The sequence below is a fragment of the Dermacentor variabilis genome, chromosome 10, assembly GCF_050947875.1.
Source record: "Dermacentor variabilis isolate Ectoservices chromosome 10, ASM5094787v1, whole genome shotgun sequence".
NCBI classification, from domain to species: Eukaryota; Metazoa; Arthropoda; class Arachnida; order Ixodida; family Ixodidae; genus Dermacentor; species Dermacentor variabilis.
Window position 1 is genome coordinate 36,312,277 of NC_134577.1, and position 15,088 is coordinate 36,327,364.

General features: G+C 52.6%; 2 protein-coding genes across 3 annotated transcripts in view; both read left to right on the forward strand.

Annotated features, from left to right (window-relative positions):
• The first annotated feature begins 817 nt into the window (after positions 1-817).
• Positions 818-4,331, forward strand: LOC142560326 (uncharacterized). 2 transcript variants are annotated; one of them, XM_075672327.1, is made up of 2 exons: positions 818-928; positions 3,183-4,331. In XM_075672327.1, exon 2 carries the CDS (start codon positions 3,235-3,237, stop codon positions 4,264-4,266), a length of 1,032 nt encoding a protein of 343 aa, XP_075528442.1. In that variant the 5' UTR covers positions 818-928; positions 3,183-3,234; the 3' UTR covers positions 4,267-4,331. The 2 variants fall into 2 exon arrangements, with proteins under 2 accessions (XP_075528442.1, XP_075528441.1); XM_075672326.1 differs by lacking the exon at positions 818-928 and adding an exon at positions 2,387-2,556.
• Positions 4,332-11,073: 6,742 nt separating this feature from the next.
• Positions 11,074-15,088, forward strand: part of LOC142560327 (uncharacterized) — a 17,744-nt gene continuing 13,729 nt past the window's right edge. The window contains exon 1 of the mRNA XM_075672328.1: positions 11,074-11,159. The gene's annotated coding sequence lies outside the window, so the exon portion shown is untranslated. The remainder of the gene's footprint in view (positions 11,160-15,088) is intronic.

Consider the following 15,088-nt stretch of genomic DNA (forward strand, 5'->3'; position numbering starts at 1 on the left):
AACAGTGAGGTACAAGACACCGGGACTCCTTGGCAGGCAGTTTGAAGCGGAGTTCGAAATGAACTCGATCAACGTCTGTCCGTTTGTTGTTGTTGTTGTCCTGAGTGGCCGTGGCACATACCCACAGCGGGGGATTGGTCACGAATCGGGTGGTTAAATTGATGATGATGATGATGATGATGTCCTTGATGAGTTTGGCGCTTACCCACTCGCGGGGATTGGCCAAGAGTCGGGCAGTCTTTGCTTATGTGTTCAGAAAATGGAGGTAAAAATCTAAAGTGTTGTTACATGAATTCAGGCGAGGGAAAATCGAAACGGTTCAGTAGACTGTCATGCTACGTAGAGGAAAAAAAATAATTATCTATAATATATCAATGAGGCAATAGAGGAGGAATGAATAGAATAATACGGTCATCAATGAAATCGGTTTGATTCAATAATAAATTTTTCTAAGGCGAAGCACACATTCCTGTGTGAGTGCCCAAGCACAGACGCTCCGAAAGACAGTAGTACCGGAGTGTTCAGTGGCAGGCCAAGCCGTCGCACTGTGAATTTCTAATGTCATTTTCCTCACGGCGGAGAAACGCCGGCATTCCAGTAGGTAGTGCTCAATCGTCTCTAATGCATTGCAAAAAAAGGCACAATGGGGATATTGCCAGACCAGATCGGTCTGGCATGTAAATATTTAGATATGGGACTCGACAACGTAGTCTCGTTGTGCGACCTTCGGGAAATACGATCGTTCTTCGTCTTTTTCTTTTTTTCGCAGCTTCACGCCTACAGCAGTGTCAGCCCCAGCGTGGGCGCTCGCGAGCTCCGTCACGAGCGAAGCTCGTGATCTGCCACGGGCCGGCGCCGTCGACGAGGCACGGTCGACCGTTCCAGAGCAGCCTCCAGGGAACCGCCCATTGCCCAGGAGCCTCGCCTTGTGAGTGGACCGTCTCATTTCTACGTTGTTTCGCTCCGCGCAGCGTTCGGCTGCGTGCGCACGACGCGGCCAGACTGAGCGCGCTTTCAGCAGTTTGAGCTCCAAAAACCATCCGGTCGAATCGGCGTACCGAGGTCGAAACAAGTGGCAAATCAGTTCTGCGGAATCCCGCAAGATGGACGAAGTATTCGAGAAAGGCAAAATTGTCACCCACCCGAAGGTTTCCTTTGTAACTTCGTGCTACATTCGGGTGGATGATAATTCTCGCCTTTCATCGAAACGATTAGTTGACGCGGCTCTCCCGTTTCGGTCGCTGCCGATTGGCTGGAGCTGAGAAGGGATATACTGACTGGGGGTCGCGTGCCTGTTTCTTGATTTTACCCGAGCCCAGCCAATCAGCACTTAAGCAGCTGAAATGGACACGTCCAATCGGTGGACACATCTTACAGAATACCCCCCCCCCCCCCCCTTCTTTGTGGTCACAACTATCGATGATACAGAATTCTAGCATCCAGAATCACGATTAGAAGAAAACGTTCAATTTGCGAGTTGCATTCGTTAAAGTCCAGGGCTTTCGGTATCGGCTCGTTCGCGGCCCTGGCGTTAGCTGCTGCGATTGGTCACCCTACCGTCCTTGCTTAGAAAGAGCTTTGCGAATCGGAGTCCAGAGTCCGTGCTCGTAAAGTTTATCGCAAGAGAGATTGGTTTGCGATTGGCCGTTGCCTTGGCTACCATCCCGTCGGCTGTCGCGATTACTTGCCATCACTTGCCTGCGACCGTTTGTTCAATCACTGGTTCCAGAACTACTGCTGAAGAAGTTTCAGAAGAAGAGTTTCAGAAGAACTTGTTATTGTTCTAGTTGGTACTTGCCCTGGGACATTACTCCTGCTTAAAGAAATCGCACGAAAACACATACACAAAAGGAAACAATGACGGCTTCACGGGGGGTCATGTCGCCGGAATTGTTTTCTTTTTGTGTATGTCTTTATAGCGGCAATAAGCTCAGAACTTGCAAGAGCATCGCGAAACAGACTCCGAATGCTATGTAGACTGCTTGTCAGTGTTTAAACAGCACTGAAAGCCCTTCAGGCTATTGCTCTTGTACTTCGCTGTACTCCCCTCCTATAATTGCACTCCAAGGCAACAACAGCTGGGAATTACTGACGTAGGCAAATCACTCTGTCGAAGCGTTGGATTCTGGCTGAGGCTTGCCTTTCTTGTTTTCGAGACCTCTTATCGCTTTGTGTCGATCTTGTGAACCCTTTGACCCATTTTTATTAAGGCTGTGATAAAACCGTAAACCATGGCACGCATCTGTTCCGCCTTTCGCTCCGCAAGAGCGCGAGAGGAAGCGCGCGTCATCATCGTCACGACATACTTCGTCATCGTCGTCTTCCACTTGGGAACCAAGGGCGCGGCACGTGGTCTCGCGCCTCGAGCCACCGGCAGGCACGCCCGCCCGTGAACCGCGTGGTCTCGCGCTACAACGTCCGCTGCGCTGACCAGTCCGAACACTGCCACTGGAGCGGACGGTCGCGTTCGGAGATGCCTCCGACCCTATAGCTTGGGCCCAGCTGTCCTTCGGGAGGCTGGTTGCTTAGGCTTCCTAGGGTTCCCCTTCCATCCGGGTGAGCCTGCTTCGGCGTCCTTCGCCTCCTTACGCCTTAACGTTTTCCACGGTTCGATCCTGCGACTTAACCGCCGCTAGCGTGGACCTCGCCGTCGGTTAGGCGTAGCGCGCGCGTTCGAACGCTCGCTCCCTCCCAAGCCTAACCAGCCTTCTAGCTAGGCACTCTTTATGCAGCCTGCCCTCGACGACTGTTTTTGCCATCCGTATTCGACTGTGGTCTTTTGCCATCGCTAGAGCATCTAGCGGTCAATTTTAGTTTGCAATTTTCCAGCTCGCATGCGTCCTTGAGGCTCGGCCAGCCCCCTAGGTAGCCCAATGCATTTTACCTTCGCGACATCGGGCAGGCATCCTTTTTTTTTCTCTCCCTTTGCGATAACTTTCTAATTTCATTGCTATGACTGTTCGTCTTTGCCACCAGTGGCCACATTGTCTGGTCGCATTGCCTGGGTCGCACATGAGACTGCTTCTAGGTGAACGTATAGCGTGTTGTACCACATGGCTCATAGCCGTTTTCACTGTTCAAGCACCCTTATTATTTCACATAGTATGCATTATTCCTTGTAGGCCCAACAGTTTTTCAATATTTCCCTTGGCTCACTTGCGCCTGTTTTCCTTTGCGCGCAGCCGCCGCTGAGGCGATCCCTTTCATCGCCGCGGCCGCCTCCCATTCGCCGCCATGCCCGAGGAAGAGGACGATGATGCGAAGAAGGGAAAGGGCAAGAAGGGCGGCTCCAAGGGCAAGAAAGGCAAGAAGGGCGGCTCCAAGGACAAGAAAGGCAAGAAAGGCGGCTCCAAGGACAAGAAAGGCAAGAAAGGCAAGTCTCCAAAGGGCAAGAAAGGCAAGTCGCCCAAGAAAGATTCTGAGGGAGATGGCTCCGCGACCGAAGAGGGAGGAGGATCCGGAGGAGGATCCGACGCTGGGTCTTCGCCCAAGGCTTCTCCGGGCACAGCCGCCGCTGCTGCCGCCCCGGCCGCGGGCGCTGCTCCAGCAGCCGGTGCCGCCGCGGCTCCTGGCGCGGCACACGGTGCGCCTGGCGCCGTGCAGCCGATGAAGATGGGCGGCTACTATAGCGAGGCACAGTCCATGTACGATGACGGCTACGACGACGACTTCTACGTCGACATCACCTGCTACCCACCGCGGAGAGGCGGTGGCCAGGCCCCGTCCCAGCATGGCGGATTCGGCGGATACGACGACCCCTACGGCTACGGCCGCTGGGCCCCGCCGAGGCCCATGCAGATGCCCATGGGCATGGGCATGTGGGGAGGTGGTGGCATGCCCCCCATGCAGACCCGTGACGTGGGTCAGCAGATGGGCCCGCAGACCACCACCCTGCCGCCCGGGTCGCCGCCGATGGCCTTCAAGACGCCTTCGACTACCGTGGTTGTCAACATGAGCGGCGAGAGGATCAACCGCAGCGGGTCCCGGCCCATGTCCCCAATGATGGGCATGGGTGGCATGGGTGGCATGGGCGGCATGGGCGGCATGGGCATGGGAGGCATGGGTGGCATGGGCGGAATGGGAATGGGTATGGGCGGCATGAGCATGGCCAACATGTCTCCCGCGGTACCCGGCAACAAGTCGCCCATCGTCATGTCGCAGCCGCTGACCGGGACCGGACTGACGCCCCAGATGCAGCAGCTGCTGCTGCGAGGAATGCCCGGATACACGGCCACGGTTGTCCTCATCCTGGTGCCAAACCCTTGAAGAAAGGACCCTCGGTGGCTCGAGTCATTGCCCGAGCAGCAATAAATTCTCTCTGCGCTGCCATGGCTTTGACTCGTTATTCTTCCTTGCAGCACATCCGAAAAGCACGTTTACAGCAGTGATGTTGCGACGTAGTCGGGTCTTAACGTAGCACCTAGTTATGCGCGCTATTTGCAAGAGCTGTGAAGGTGCCGGTAAAACTGGCTTTTCACCCGTTTAAAGCGTCATGTACGCGAAGCTGCGATAAGGAACAGGTGTAGGATTCGCACGTGCGCCTTTGTGTGTGCCCGTGTAAAGAAAGTGGCAACACAGATGTGAAGCGTCGTTTCAGTTCTCTACCGAAACATTTGTCTACTGCCCACTGCCAGGTTCTTGGCCCCTCCTCCGTTCACGTGTATACGTCCAGGCCGGAACTTGGGAGCAGGAGCAGTGTAACTGTGCACCGCGTTTCCTAGCAACAGTATTGCATAGCTCCCGCGTTGTTCCGTCATAAGTGGCTCGCCGATGATGGTGATCATCCCATACAATGGCAGTTACCAAGAAGCGTACAAATAACGAATATCCTAAGCGTGGTTGCTTCATAGTGCGATGTGTCGTCGAGCGCCAGCACAGCCGGCCAAGCTGGTAGCCTCTCGGTGGTCGGCACTTTGCGTGTCGGTCAGTGAACAAAATTTATCATCATCAGCAATGGCTCGTATCTCCTTGGGCGAGCAGAAAAATGGAATGGCTCATCCCCCTCGTAATGCAGAGGTTGTACAAGCACTCGGCAAAGTGAACCGCACAGTGCGTACATTCGTTGGAATCGCGCACACAGCGTACAGAACAGGGTATGTTTCAATACCGAACAAGCTCAAAACGTGCATGTATCGTCTTCAGCAATGGCTCATACCTCCGCAAGCAAGAAAAAAAAAAAAAAACTGAAGGACGCTTAAGCTTCGCCTTTCAAAGTGGAACACGATAGCATTTAAAGATCCCCGACTGCTTCTCACGCTTCCCGGCGACTGCCGCTTATAATATAACCGTAATGTTTACCTGGAAACGCTGGCGGCTAACGCTATGCACGAAGGCGAGCTTTCTGAAGCGCGCCGCTCCTACTAAGGCTGACCTCAAACGGCAGCTGGAAAAAGGGGGAAATACCGTTGCAACGTGATAGAACACTACGTACACGAGTAATGACTTTCGCACTGTCGTCTTGAACAAGACTGCCTCAGTGCCTTGAAGGCCTCCTTATCCAGGAAGTGCACCATTCGCGCGGCTTGTCGCAGTCAACCTGGACCCATTTTCACCACCCGGGCTGAATAACAACCCGGGGAAAAAGGGTTTGCGTTTGAGTTTCCGCGTAGCAGAATTATCTTTTCGCGTATGTTCGAATTACGTTCCGACGCTATCGTGCCTTGGAGGTTGCGTGTAAGTCGCGCTTTACGAATTTTTATTACGCACGTTATACTTTGAGGACACCGACACTCTTTCACATCAACGTGGGAACGTGCAGAACACGGAGAAGAACGCCAAACAAACGGCACGTTTACCGAGGGGGTGCCGCTGCTGTCTAGCCCGGCCCTAGCTGGAAGATCGGCCACGACTGATCCAACGAGCTGAAGGCGCCAAGGCCCCTGCCAGTGGGGCCTTGGAATGAGGCGCTACGTGGAGGGCCTGAATGGATCGGGATTTGGATTGGATTGGAGCCAACTTTATTTATGCCCGCATTTGGGCGCTCGCGCGCCCCGACGAGGGCCTACGTCATCCTCGAAGTCGCCGTTACTCGCGCGGGTCTCCGCTCGCCGTTGCCGGCTCGCTGGGTCCGTGCCTTTCAAGCGCCTCGAGGACCTGCTGGACGGCCCAGAGCTGATCGTCTCGGTCGTAGCTCTTCGCGGCTGCCTCGAGCTGCAGTGGGAGCGTTCTTGGTTTTGCTTCTTGTGGATATTTAACGCAGTCCCACAAGATGTGCGTGTAGTCTGCGGTCTCCCTCCGGGACCGCAGACTACATGGGACGGTTTTTCTCGTATGGACATCGCCGTCGCCGGCGCCGGCGCCTGACTCTCTGCGACATGGGGTACTTCGCGTTAAAATTCCATGACTCGTTACCCCCGTGAGTAAGCAAAGAATGCAATGGCTCGTATCCCCGTAAGGCAGAGACCACGGGCGCTCAGCAAAGTGAAGCGAACAGTGCATGCATTCATTGAAATCGCCCATACAACACACGGAACAGCGCACGTTTCAATAAAGAACAAGCCCAAAATAAGCATCCGAACCATCAAAAGTTTGGTCAGTTTAGCATACGGTGAAGCGGACGAAGGCGACAGACAGCGCGCTCACGAGACATTCATTAAATTACTTTGACATTCTCATGCGAATGCGCTATTACTTATTACTACTTGTTTCCTCCCACCAAAGTTCGTGGGTTCCAGTGCCTGAATCAGCAATATGTTGATTAACTGCGCCTTAATTAACACTAAAGGCCGTGGGTTCGATTCTCAATTTTTGTGCCACTGAATTTCCCGGACGGTCAAATTTTCGACCCATGAGCCATCTAAGGCTTTCGCCTGAATAAAGCATTGCATATTTCTCTCAGCAGTTGTAGTGGTGGTCTTGCGACAGCTTCGGTAGACATTCACTTTCGCAGGATGGCGAGGCGCTATTTTAGGCATGCAGTTATCCCAGAACAGCATTCCGGATGCTGAATCGCGTCAAATGACGCAAATATTGGCCAATGCGGATATAAAAAAAAACTGTGTTGTAGCTGATATCGACTTGTTCCTACATCAATTTGCACCGACTGTAGACGACTTTTCTGCCCAACGCGGAAACGGCAAGGGTGGATGGATATAGAAATAATTTCACAGTATCCAGCAGTATATGTATTATACCAGTACTGCTGTAGTAGCTGGAAAGCTTGGCCGGACAAAATTCGTCTCGTAAGTAATACCGGATACCGGTAGAACCAGCAATATGCCGATGTCCAGCAGTACCCTGACAAAAAAAAAAAAAAAATTTGCACGACTCCTATCCGATGATTTCATAGGAACATATTGGGATCTCATTTAATAACCTGGATGACCCCATATATCATAATGGACACCCCATCGAAAAAGAAAACGAGACCAAGTCAAGCTCATGACTGTATATCGTTAATTCCCTTGCTTTTTATACGCCTAATTTAAGCACCCGATTCATGGCGAATACCGCGCTGTGGGTATGCGCCACAGTCACTCAGTTCAACAACAATTTTCTTTCTGGGCTCCTTCCCAAATATTGGGAAAATAAAGACTGATTATGATTTCGCGGTAACCCACAACCCTATATACACTAGATATGGAACTACTGTCCGTATGGAACTACCGTATGGTGTCATATATAGCGTACCCAACACGTGCACGTGGAACAATTAGATACGAGGCATACGGAACTTTTCGATGCAATTAACATTTTTAGCGCACTTAAGGCACTTTCCGATTTCTGTTTATCAAACCGTTGTATCACCAACTTGGGTCACTGGGCAGTCTATCGTCTAATGGGCAGAGCATTGGGCAGCAGTGCTGAGAGTACCTGGCTTGAAACCAACCGTCGGACAAACTCGGCTCACTGGATTATGTCTCAATGAGCACTCAATGAGAGAGGAACTCTGGCTGAATACAGGCACGGCCTCATACTTAACGCGTCTCCGCGCCGGCAATGCGGTGAGTCGCTACGCTGCTCCAACGCCAATCGCATGAACTTCGACATTTATCCTGAGTTGAGTACTGCTGGAGTTTTTCGATAGTGTATAATGCTAACAATACCAGAAACGCAAGCGCTGAGAAACATAGACATAAATAATATAGACCATATATACATGTTTCTTTCTTCCACAGGGACATTGCGCAAGGCTTATGCGCAGAAAAATGACTAGCAAGGTGGCATCACATAAATGCATGCAGTCCTGTTTAGATGTGCGACTCCTGTGGGTGCGAGGAAACCATCGAGCACCTATTGCGTACCTGCCCTCGCTACGATGTACAACGCCCCTCTCTGCAAGCAACTTTGCACCGACTGGACTCAAGACCATTCAGCGAGTCAACGATACTCTGACCGTAGCCACGCCCGTCACTGGCACGAAAAGCGATTCGTGCACTAGTACAATGCTTGAAGTGCACCAGCTTAAGAGACCGTTTATAGTGTCTCTGTGTATGGTGTCCCACCCATACGCACTCTGTGCTTACACCCTTCCTTTTTTCCCCTCTTTCCATTCCCCTTTCTCCCACACTGGGGGTAGTGTAGTGTTGGCCAGCAGTGCGATCCGCAGAAGAACGACACAGATGTTAACCCATATCACACCAGACGCAAGACCGTTTATTCATGCGAGCACTGATATATATATATATATATACACGGGCAACAGTGGTGGCATCTCTTTATGGGCTTTGTTAGTTACGCAACTAAGGGCACCTAGTGTCTCCCTACGACACTACAGGTAGCAGGGTAGCAAGCCTGGTGCTCGTCTGGTTGACCTCCCTGCCTTCCCTGTCCTTGCTCTCTCTCTCTCTCAGTAACAGCAGAGCACCAGAGCCACAGCTCCGAAAACCGCCTCAGGAGACTGTTGCAGGCCGAGAGCGGTGTCCCAGAGGGGACGACGACGAAGTGAAGCGAGCGGCGCTTCAAAAGCGTGCAGCGCGTGCACCGCCGACGCACCCAGATTGGAACAAGATTCGCTGAAGGTCGGACGGCGGATCCGAGGTTCCGTTCCACGGACGCCCCGGGCAGCAGATCCGCAGCGGTAGTCGAGAAGCAGACCCCCCGCGCGCTTTCTCCGAGACCGCGCCGCCGGACATTCCTGCCGCCGGGTCCTCGCGCAAGACCAAGCAAAAAAGATCGCGGGGAGCTGCTACAGGTGAAGCGTCGTAACGCGCAAATTCTTCCCCAGGCCCGACCATGCAGAACCCAGCAGGCGCCCAGCAGGGCGGACCAACGCCTGCGGGCTCGCCTACGCCTTCGCCCGGAAATGTGTCGTTCGGCCGTAGCCCTTCCACCACTGTCATCCTGAACCTGAGCCGGGAGAAGTTGAACCGGGGCGGGGCCCGGCCAATCTTCCCGTCGGTCAGTGCGCTGCCGGCGCTGCAGAACATGCAGCGCATGCAGCAGCAGGGCATGCTCGGCATGGGGCAGCAGCAGCAGCAGCAGTCGAACCTAGCCCAGCTGCAGCAGGCCGCTCTGCTTCAGCAGGCCGGCGGTCTCGGCGGGCAGCAGGCCTCCATGGGCGCCTTGCTTTCGGGTTTGCAGGTAACTTTTCAACCGCACCACGGTTCTTAGCTGCTCCGGTTGGTTCATACTTTTCCGCAATTCAGCCGATACTTTTTCTCTTTTGATGTAGTTCCGCAATGTGTGGTCTTCTTTCGTGCATCGTCCCCCCCCCCTCTCCCAAACAAAGACTGTCCGCAGAGTTCAGGAAAATATCAGCTGGGTTGACCTGAAATTTGCGTACGAAGCCAGCAGACCGCAGAGCACGCAGAAAGGGCAGAGGGAATGAGCTTATAAAAACTCAGGGCCCTGCCACTCTGTGAAGGATGACCAGCGAAGCTGTGTATGTGGGCCCCTTAATGACGAACTGGCGCCTCCGCCGCGGGTCGGCCCGGCATTGCACTACCTTTGGGATCGGCCCACGTATGTGGAGTGCTTAACGCCTGCGTCACCTCCGCCGCGGGTCGGCCCGGTATTGCACCATCTTCGGGATCGGCACACGTATGAAAAATTGTTGGTCTAAGCGCGGACGCGATCCGCCAGATCCTAGCCATAGACATCTTCGCTGTAATTGTACTCGTCCAATAATTCCCATACGCCCGTCGTGGTGGCTACGTGGCCATGATGTTCTGTCGCTGAGGTCACCTTTTAAGCCCACGTAGCAAGCCAGCCGGGAGACAACGCTTTGAGAAAAGGATTCGGCTTAGTCTCGGCAAAGGCGACTCCTCATGTCAAAACGTTAGCTCCAGGCTGAGGCTTTCCTTGTCCGGCTAGTATTAGTTCATCTCCATCTGCTTGAGAACACTTTGCCTTGTTCGACCTTTTAAGCCGAGAAGTTTCAAGTTAATTCAAACAAAGAAATATAAGTTTTCACCAAGAGCGACGTGAACTCAAGGAAAAAAAAAACTGACTAAGCTATACTGCCCATCGCCTTTACCTGTTTGTGGTACGGGCGCCACCTTATAATCCGAGCATACTTTCTAACAACCGTTTCCGGGGAGTGCTGGGTGAGGTCGTTTAATGGTGACCCTGTGGGCTTGCGATGTGCAGTGTGATGGGAACTGAACTGTTCGGCCAATGACCGTATTTTGAACGCTGGAGAAATCGTGATTGGTTCCGAGTACTGTGCAATGGTGCGTCGTTAGTCTGATATCTACCGTTTTTATTCTTTAATTTGCCACAGCAGGGATCGCTGGGTGGCCTACAGTGTTTCCAAGGGCTCCAGCAACCCATGAGCGGCATGCAACAGAGCTCACCTACTCTCATGGGACAAGCCACGATAGGAATGCCTCCCGGAAACATGTCCCTCGGCCTCAATCTCGGCATGGGAATGCAACAGGGGCAGCAGCAACAGCAGCAGCAGTACAACAACCTTCTGGCGCAGCAACAGGCAGCCGCCAACCTGCTGGGAAATCAGCGGTCCAGTTTGCTGGGCGGGCAGCAGTCCAGCGTGCTCGGTCAGCAGTCCAGCCTGCTGGCCGCTCTGCAGAATCAGCAGCAGAACCGCATGCTGGCACAGCAGGGCTCGGGCCAGCTGCTGGGCATGGGTCAGCTGGGCGGTTCCAGCCAGATGGGAATGATGAACACGCTGTCCGGATCGGTGTCGTCCAACCCGCAGCTGGGACTGCTCAGCGCCAGCCTCATGTCCAGCAGCCCTCAAATTGCGCAGCAAAAGTCACGTGAGTACACACCGTGCAGTATTTGTTGCGCGGGAGTACAGGCCGATAACGGTGTCCGGGACCTCGTCTGTGCGTTGGCGTTGATTAGGCATAAGAGAGAAAGGAAATGAGCATAGAGGAAGGAAGGAATTTGTATAGATCATTCGAAGCCAAGCGTATGGGCCCAACACGCGATCACGTCAGAGCGCGGGGTGGGTTTTAGTGTTTCCGCTCTGCATGCAGAGCTCCGACATGGCATCCGAATAAGTGCGCTTCGATTAAAAACTACCAGGACTTGTTGCGACTGTGCCCACACAGAGAGCGCTGCTGAGAACCAGTCTAGCCACTTTCACATAGCTAAACACGAAGTTACGTATTTGACTCCTAGCTTGCAAATTTGGATTGACAAATGCGATCGCATCACAAACTCGTCAAAGTACCGAGAAAGGTGGACCGTGTCTCCATTTGCGAACCTATATGCTGGGGAGAAACACATAATTGTTTCATAGTTGGAGAAGCGAAATCTTTATGCGATTCGCGAAATTGTTTAGGCGTACAAATGCAGGACGCATTTAATTTGCTCAGCCTACAGGTATCTGCACCACGTGAGCGAGTGAGCATCGCATAACTCATTTCCAGTATCAAGTAAGAAGCGGGACTTATTAATATATTTACTCAACCTTGCTTACGCTCTATTCGTGCCACCGGCATCAACTCGCGACGTTAAAAACGCGGCGAAGATAATGAAACGCAGAAACACCATGCAAGAACACTTTTGCTGGCTCGTAATAGTGAGTCCATTGACAACTGCCGCTCACGAATCCAACCGTGTTATGGACTCGTGCGTGAAACTCGCTGTCGAGGCTGTCTTAGCGCGATTTTGAAGTCATTACCGAAAGAACGTATGAGGAAAGTATATAGCTCGAGACTACGGCCCCCGGAGCTGCATTTCTCCTCACCTTGTTAGGGGAAACGCAGTCCCGTACATCCGCAAGGTAAGGCGCGTGTACATGAATCGTGCTGTCGCCGAGAAACGTCTTTTACCTAACGTACTCCCATGTCAGAATGAAGGCTGGTTGCAGGGGGTGTATTGAGCTAGGGGACGGGACGAAGGAGACACAACCCGCCGCAGTAATATACACTGAAGCCTTACTTTGGTAAGCGTCTCAATAAGCATTGACAACAGTGTAACAGAAAACGAGGGAGGGGCAGAAAGACAGATGCGTTCTTGCCTTTAAGCGTGTGGCGTGGGCTAGAATTATGCACTAACACACTGCCAGCAAAGGCGCTGGCTGATGCCAAGGAAACACAGGGAGGAAAAACGGCGCTCAGGACAAAGGCAGGTAACGCACGCAAAACCCCGTGTCTGTATTTCTAATTGTGTTTCGATCGTACTATATCCTTAGTATATCTTATTTTTAGAAGGTAGTGGCCGTTACGTTATTTACATTGTTGTATTGCAATCTATTGAGTGTACAATTAAGTGATCATTACTTCTTGCGTCATATCGCTGGGTACCAAGCCATGTTGGGATATTGGGTAACGAAGCAGCGGATAGATGCGCATCAATGGCAGCGTACAAAAACATTCAAAATACAGCAGTTCCATATAAAGACAGTGTCAATGCGATTCGGAAGGCCTTGACGTCAAAATGGCAACGCGATTGGGACAATTGTTTAAGCAACAAGCAACATCTAATTAAACCTGTAATTGGCGAGTGGAAATCATGCAGTCACCAGCAACGGTTCTACGAGGTGATCTTGTGTCGACTTCGAATTGGACACACACATCTGACGCCCAATTTCCTTCTCCGAAAAGAAAACCCGCCAACTTGCGAAAAATGCAGTGAAGCTCTTACAGTCATGCACATCCTAATAACATGTCCACACATCGACACACTGAGATGGAGACACTGAGACGACACACTGTTACACCCTGCCCTATTACTAGCAGATGACCCTCTAGTGCCATTTTCCAACCTGTCCGACTTTCTAGAAAAAAAAAAACTGGTTATTTACACCAACTATAATGTAATGCAGATTTACCTGCTCTAACGTTTTATTTTGTCTTGTGACTGGCGCAGCATGGCCTTAGTTGCCTTTGTGCCATTGAACCCAAACTAACAACATCGCTTGTCTCCAGGGTTTCCCCAGGAACCGAAATTAGGGGTGTGTGAAAACTTCCAAGAGGGGTGGGGGGGGGGGTGGGGGGCGTCGAGCAGGTGCGGTAGTCACGTTTTTTCTTTATTTGTGTCGTTGAATGTGTCGCGTAGCACTAGCATCGTTTATGGCTCCAAATCTCCGTGACAAAAATTACGTAATGTAACATTAACCTTACACGATTAACCCAGCCACGTTTGCTCAACCGTCTTTCCCTTCGGTTCTGCGCGCAGAGAGCGCCTTCAGCGCTCTCATGCCGGCGTCCCGCGCGTCGAAGCCCCTGCTCCAGGCCATGGAGACCCTGCAGGGTGGCGCGCCGGGCGTCCAGGGCATTTCGGGTCCGCCCGCGCTCTCCGGCACGCCGGCGCCCATCGTCATGTCGCAGCCCATCACCAGCGCCGGCCTGGCCCCGCAGATGCAGCACCTGCTGCTCAGGGGCCTGCCCGGTTACACCTCCACCCTGGTCCTCATCCTGGTGCCCCAAGATTAGCGAAGCGATCCGCCGTCCGCCGCGCGCCAACCCCATCTTCCTGCAGAACCAGCGGCAATAAATTCTCGCTCGAAGCTTCCGCGACCTATACTGTCTTTACCTACACACGTTTACACCGCGGCTTCTCGCTCGACCCGGCAGGGGCAGGTCGAGTGAGAAGTCCGGGCTCGGACCCACCCGATTCGACTTGACAGCGTTCACACGAGCGTCGTACCTGAAGGGTCGAGATTGTTGCCAGTAGCCTGCGTCCGGTTAAAGGCCGCGAACCGGCAACCTGATCTGGCCGCGTTTACGCGCGCGCAAATCGATCGGGTTGGGCCAGACCGTGCGGTCTGGCTGGCCGAGCCCGACTCGACACCTTCGCTCAGCGTGAGCGACTACGCGAGCGCGACAGACAAACCTGAGCGGGTCCGATCGTTTTTTTTCCGGTTCCTGTAAACGCCCTGCATAGTCAATTGAAAAAAAAATTGACTCGCCATCCTGGCCTTGCGAAAGAGGATGTCCAGCGAAGGTGTTCAAAACCACCACTACAACTGCTGAGGGGGGGGGGGGTTATGGAATGCTTTATGGCGTTAGAGCAATGGTAGTGATCCTATTTTAGAGTAATTGTAGTAATGGAAGTAACCAATGGGGCAGCACGCCGCCGCCCATAGCGGTGCTGCAAAAACATTGAAATCAGTTGCTAAGCTGGTTATCTTATATAGCAAAGGCTAGGGACGTCACTCCCCACATCGCAACCTGTCGTCGCCGCTGCAGCTTGCGCGACAATAATCTTTACTGGGAAACGTACGCGGGGAGTGCTGCTTGCTTCACATTGTTATCAGGAGAGCCTTATCATCTTTAATCGAGCCTTTTACTGGTACAATATACGCACAATTATTTGACCTTAGAGTGTCCGTTATCATCAATTACGTGGTTCGGGTTCTTGCCCTGAGCTTGTTCTTTTTTGAAACTTATGCTGTTCCGTAGTCTGTATGCATGATTCCGAAGAATGTATGCACTGTTCACACCACATTGCTGAGTGCTTGTAGCCTCTGCCTTATAGGGGTACGAGCTATAGCATGTTTGCTTGCTTACGGGGGTATGAACCATTGCTCTGCAGCTGTGCACTGCCGCTCGGATCGGTCCACCATTGTTTTATGTCGACGTTACTCGACGAAGAAATCCCGGGCTCCTGGCCATGGACAGCTTCGCTGTGAAATCTATAGCGTGTCAAAAACGCTACTATGAGCTTTGCGCGGTATATTAACAGCGCTTAAACCCGATTGCCAAGGTATCAATCTCTGCGCATCAAAAACCTT